The sequence below is a fragment of the Orycteropus afer genome, unplaced genomic scaffold, assembly GCF_000298275.1.
Source record: "Orycteropus afer afer isolate SDZICR_OR568_19922 unplaced genomic scaffold, OryAfe1.0 scaffold00300, whole genome shotgun sequence".
NCBI classification, from domain to species: domain Eukaryota; kingdom Metazoa; phylum Chordata; class Mammalia; order Tubulidentata; family Orycteropodidae; genus Orycteropus; species Orycteropus afer.
The window spans coordinates 916,427-922,101 of NW_006921887.1; the positions used below are offsets into that span (position 1 = coordinate 916,427).

A 5,675-nucleotide genomic window follows, 5' to 3' on the forward strand; every position below is an offset into this window, starting at 1 on the left:
AATTTAGAGACAGATCTTTTTTTTTCATCGACAGCTCCTTATGTCTTGTTGGGTTTCTTTCTGGGTGCTTTTGAGTCATGAAGTAGACAATATTAGTTTCTTCCTGAAAATACACTCAAAGCGTGGTGAACTATGATTGTTTCTTCATGCTATGTCATGGAGTCCATTGCGACCCTATATACAACATAATGAAACACTGCTGGTTCCTGCACCAGCCACACAATTTTGCCATGTTGGAGCCCATTGTTGCAGCCACTGTGTCAATCCATCTCATTGAGGGTCTTCCTCTTTTTCCTGACCCTCTACTTTACCAACCATTATGTCCTTCTCTAGGGACAGATCCTTGTTGATAACATGTCTAAAATACTGTGATATGAAATCTTGCTATCCTTTATTCCAAGGAGCATTGGGGCTGCACTTCTTCCAAGACAGATTTACTCCTTCTTCTGCAAGTCTTGGTATATTTAACATTCTTAACCACACCATAATTGAAAGGGATTGATTCTGCTTTAATTTTCCATATTCATTGTCCAGCTTTCACATACATATGAGGCAACTGGAAAATCCCATGGCTTGGGTCAGACGCACCTTAGTTCCTCAAAGTGACATCTTTGCTTTTTAACACTTTGAAGAGGTCTTTTGCAGCCGATTCGCCCAATGCAATGTCCTTTATAAAGAAGGACAAAACACAGCGAAAGGGACTATTGACTTCTCTTTAGATTTCGGTGAAGATTAAGTACAACCTTGGTAGTAAACGCGTCTTAAAAAGCAGAGAGTGTTTCAGAGATTCAGGTAAGGGTTCGTTTCAGAGGATTACGTTGGGAGGCAGCGTCGGCTGTGCTTCTTCCTCTCCGGACCGCTAGGGCGGCGCACAGTCGGCAGCCTTAGTGCCTCTGCTGGAGGCGCCGCTCTTGGCTCTGGCAGCCGCAATGACGATCAGAGGCAACACTTCCGCCCTAAGTTAGCCGCGAGTCTTCAGGGCTGCTGTGCTGCAGCTGTGCCTTGTACTGCGGATCGTGACCAGGCATGGAGCGACCAGGGCCCAGCGAAGGTGGATTACACGCGGCGAGCCCAGGGGGCAAGGGTTTGAACTGGGCGGGAGTAGCCAAAGGCGCCGCGCTAATAAGCTCTTCTCTGTCTTCTTCTCCTGCCCAAATAACAGGCGCAGATGCATCGGAACCCGACCCGCAGCTGGCAGTCACCATGGGCTTTACCGGGTTCGGTGAGTGTCTACCTGAGGAAGAGCCCTGTCTCCTTTTGCAAAGGCTTCAGGACTTCAGGAGCCTCAGGTTGTGAGGGGATGTTCAGCTGTCACCTCCTGCCCTGAGCTTTCCGCACCACCAACCCCGAATTACTTTAGCTCCCGTGTCCATCATGTAATTTCTCCACGCAGTTCTCCAACAATACTCTAAATCCTGCTTATTTGTTGGCTTCTAGTTCAGGTGACATTTCTGGGAAGTCTTGAGAGAAAGGCAGATTGCTTTGTGACCTACCGGAAGGGGGATGTTTGTTGGTTTGGAGAGTTATCTCTGTATCATCAAACTAGAGCTGCAACCTGACAGTAATCCTTTAATAGATGGCCCCTCTGTTGTTATGAGAACAGTCCTCTAGTCCTTCTCAGGGTTGGAATTTCTCTGATTTTTGCCATATTTCCTCTGCCTCCTTGCTTTTAAGGGCTCATGTAATGAGATTGGACCCACAAAGGTATTCCAGGATAATTTCCCTATTTTAAAGTGTGTATACTTAATTACAAGGAGCTCTGGTGGTGTTGTGGATAAGGCATTTGGCTGCTAACCAGGTCAGCAAACCTACTAGCTGCTCCACGGAAGGAAGGTGGGGCAATCTACTTCTGTAAAGATTTAAAGCCTTGGAAACCCAGTGGGGGTTCCTATGAGTTGGAATCACTCCATGGTAGTGAGGTTTTTTTTTTTTTTTTTTTTTGGTATACTTAGTTATAAGGAGCTTGGATGGCCCAAGCAGTTTGTGATTGGCTGTCGTCTTGAAGGTTGGCAGTTCAAACCTACCCAGTGGCTTTATATTTCCATAAAAAATATAACCAAGACAACTCTGTGGAGCAGTTCTCCTCTAATACATGGAGCTGCCATGAGTCGGGCTGATTCCACAGCAGCTAACAACAACAACAAGTGCCTCAGTTCCATCTACAAAATCCCTTTTGCAGTGTAATGTAACACAACCAGTTCCAGGGATTAATGTGTGGATAGTCTTCATTCAGAGGAATCCCTGGTTGGCAGAAATGGCTAAGTGATCAACTATCAGCCAAAAGGTTGTCAGTTTGAACCTACACAGAGGTGCCTCCAAAGGCAGACCTAGTGATCTGCTTCCAAAAGATCAGTCTTAAAAAGCCTACGGAATGTTTCTGCTTGGGACACATAGTATTGACTCAAAGCCAAATAACAATTCTTATTCAGCCATCTATAGCAGTGTTGTAGTTTCAAGGGATAGGGAGGGCTCTGGATATAGTTTCAAGAGATAGAGGCACATGGAAAAGTTGACTGGGTAATGGTACTCAGTGATGAGATTGTTGCTAAAAATTCACTGGGAAATAATCTCTTTCTTCCTTGATATATATGGTTACCTTGGAGACATACATTAGATATTCTAAGTAGTTATTGATCAGTCAGTGAGTATTGCATACCTAAATTTTGGCTAACTTTGTACCAGACATTCACAGTCTGCCACTTGATCTTGTTTTAGGAAAAAAAGCTCGCACATTTGACTTGGAAGCAATGTTTGAACAGACTCGAAGAACAGCTGTGGAAAGAAGTCGGAAAACACTGGGTAAGAAGTTTAGATATCTGTCCTCTTACTGATTTAGATACTGTATGCATCTTAACACAGTATACTGACAGTTATTGTTAAGACTGGAATTCTAAGTTGTTAAAAGAACATTGTGTGCTGGTCCTTTTGGAAGCAGACCTTCAAAGTTTCTTTCTTTTTTATTATGGCTAAAGTTCCATCTGGGAGTTCTGGTGGCCTAGTGCCCGAGGCATTTGATTGCTAACTAGAAGCCTGGCGGTTCAAACCCACCAGCCTCTCCTCAGAAGGAAGATCGGGCAATCTATTTCTACAGTGATACAGCCTCGGAAACCCAAGGAGGGGTTGCTGTGAGTTGGATTTGACTCCACGGCAGTCAGTTTTTTTTTTTTTTTTTTTTTTTTAAGCCCCATCTAAATAGGATTAAATGGCTTGAGTGCTAAAATCTTTTTTAAGAGTATGGGCTATGAACAAATAAAGTTTCTAAATCAATCTGTAGGAATCTTAATAGCAGTTTCCTTATTACCTCTCCTCTCACCTCTATCTGACTCTTCTCCATTTCTTTCTTTCCTGTCTATAATGAAACTGGTGTTAGAAAGGCTGGACCAGATATGGCTCTCAGAGCTATATACACCTCTGACTGTTGAGCCAGACAGTATAGGAAATTGAGACGTACAGTGAATGAGGTTACTGCTGTTGAATCCCTGCTTTAATGGGTTGTATCAGACATTTGGACTCCTTGGGTAGTGCATACGGTTAGCTTGCTGCTAACTGAAAGGTTGGAAGTTCGAGCCCACTCAAAGGTGCCTTGAGAGACAGGCAATCTACTGAAAAATAAACCATTGGAAACCCTATAGAGGACACTTCTACTCTGATACACATGGGTTGCCATGAGTCAGAATCCCTTTGACGGCAGTTGATTTTTTATCAGACATTTAATGAAGGCCTGAGTTTGACTGTCTGGTTTGATACCAGATTGGTGGCAGTCCTAGGCTTTGGAGGAGACTGACTCTTATTCTTTCAGGATATGATTTGAATCATTCGTATACTAGAGAAGGAATAGATATAACTTGATAGAACGGAGATTCAGAGATAGGATTCCTGGGAAAATTTATTTATTTATTTTTAACTTTTTGTTATGATTTGGGTGAAAATTTACAGAGCAAATTGGTTTTCCACTCAACAATTCATATACATTTTGTTTTGTGACATCGATTATACTCCCTACAATGTAACAGCACTCTTCCTGCTTCCTCCGTGTTTACCATTTTCCTTTGTCTTTCCTTCCTGCTCCTTCCTGCTTTCTGAGCTTTATCCCTGGGCAGATGGTTGCCCTTTTGATCATGCGTGGTTGATGCTTCTAAGGGGTATGTACTTCCCTTGTGTTATCGTTCACCTTATAGGTCTGTTTCTTATTTGGCTAAAAGCTGAGCCACAGGGGTGAGTTCATTTCCAGGCTTACAGGGTGTCTAAGGGCCATAGTCTTGGGGGTTCTACCAGTTTCTATCAGGCCAGTAAGCCTAGTCTTTTTTATGATTTTGAGTTTTTTTCTACATTTTTCTCCCATTCTATCCAGGACCTCCTATTGTGATCCCTTTTACTGGTGGTCACCAGTGGTAGCCATTTAGCTCTTCTGGCCTCTGGGTGGTAGAGGCTGGGGTTTGCATGGTCCATTAGTCCTTTGGACTAAATGTTTTCTTGTGTCTTTGATTTTCTTTACTTGTCTTTGTGCTGAAAGGGAAGAGACCAATAGTTACGCCTTGTTGTTGTTATGTGCTGTTGAGTTGGAGCTGACTCATAGCGACCCCTCCTTGGGTTTCTGAGGTGGTGTCACTACAGAAGTAGATTGCCCCACCTTCCTTCTGAGGAGTGGCTGGTGGGTTTGAACCTCCAGCTTTCTGGTTAGCAGTTAAGTGCCTTAGGCACTATGCTACCAGAGCTCCTGGTTACGCCTTAGGAAAATATAATTTAAATAATATCATTATGGTTGTCATTGTTGGTTTTAAAATGGTAAATTTTATAGCAGTTATATATTAATTTTATAGCAGTTATGTCTCGTGGTGTAGTTAAAGCATTTGACTGTTTACCAAAAGGTCGATAGTTCAAACCCACCAGCCACTCTGTAGGAGAAAGGTGAGGCAGTCTGCGTCTGTAAAGATTTACAGCCTTGGAAACCCTGTGAAGCAGTCTGCTGTGTCCTCTAGGGTCACTATGAGTTGCGATCAACTGCGTAGCAGTGGGTTTTTGTATCTAATATTTGAGCATGACACAGAATATTTTTGATCTTTTGCAGAAAATTTTTTTTGCTTGTGAAAAGATAGCTATCTATAGACACTATTTTAAAAAAGACCTTTGATATGAAAAGATCAAGTATATATACAAGTATAGTAATGAACTCCCATGTACTTATCAGTCAGATTTAACTATTGTAACATTTCATGGCAAATCTTATTTCATTCTGCCTCCCATCTCCCAGATTATTTTGAACAAATGCCTGACATATCATTTATTTCATAAATATTTTAGTATAAGTCTTTACGAGATAAGGATCCTTTCTGAAAACTTAGCCAAGATACCACTGTACACCTAAAAGTATTTTTAAAAATGTGAATATTATCAAGTAAGATACAAATACATGCTACCCAAGGCATATTTGTAAATGTTTTAAACATTTTAACATTTCAGTGAATGCCTATATTATTGTAGTATAGGTACTTCTTTCAGCATGTGACACAAAATGATTTGAATAGACATTGCCTTATTTAGCTACGCAGAGTCCCTTGGTGGTAAAAACCAAACCAAACTCACTGCCGATCCAACTCATAGCGACCCCTCCTTGGGTTTCCAGGGTGATACCACTACGGAAATAGATTGCCCAGCCCTCCTTCTGAGGAGTGGCT

At 42.1% G+C, this 5,675-nt stretch overlaps 1 protein-coding gene across 1 annotated transcript in view; it reads left to right on the forward strand.

The window, feature by feature from the left end:
• The first annotated feature begins 1,026 nt into the window (after positions 1–1,026).
• WDR70 (WD repeat domain 70) overlaps positions 1,027–5,675 on the forward strand; it is a 544,244-nt gene continuing 539,595 nt past the window's right edge. The window contains exons 1-3 of the mRNA XM_007951575.1: positions 1,027–1,051; positions 1,163–1,222; positions 2,716–2,799. Of these exons, the coding sequence (XP_007949766.1) occupies positions 1,027–1,051; positions 1,163–1,222; positions 2,716–2,799 (169 nt within the window). The remainder of the gene's footprint in view (positions 1,052–1,162; positions 1,223–2,715; positions 2,800–5,675) is intronic.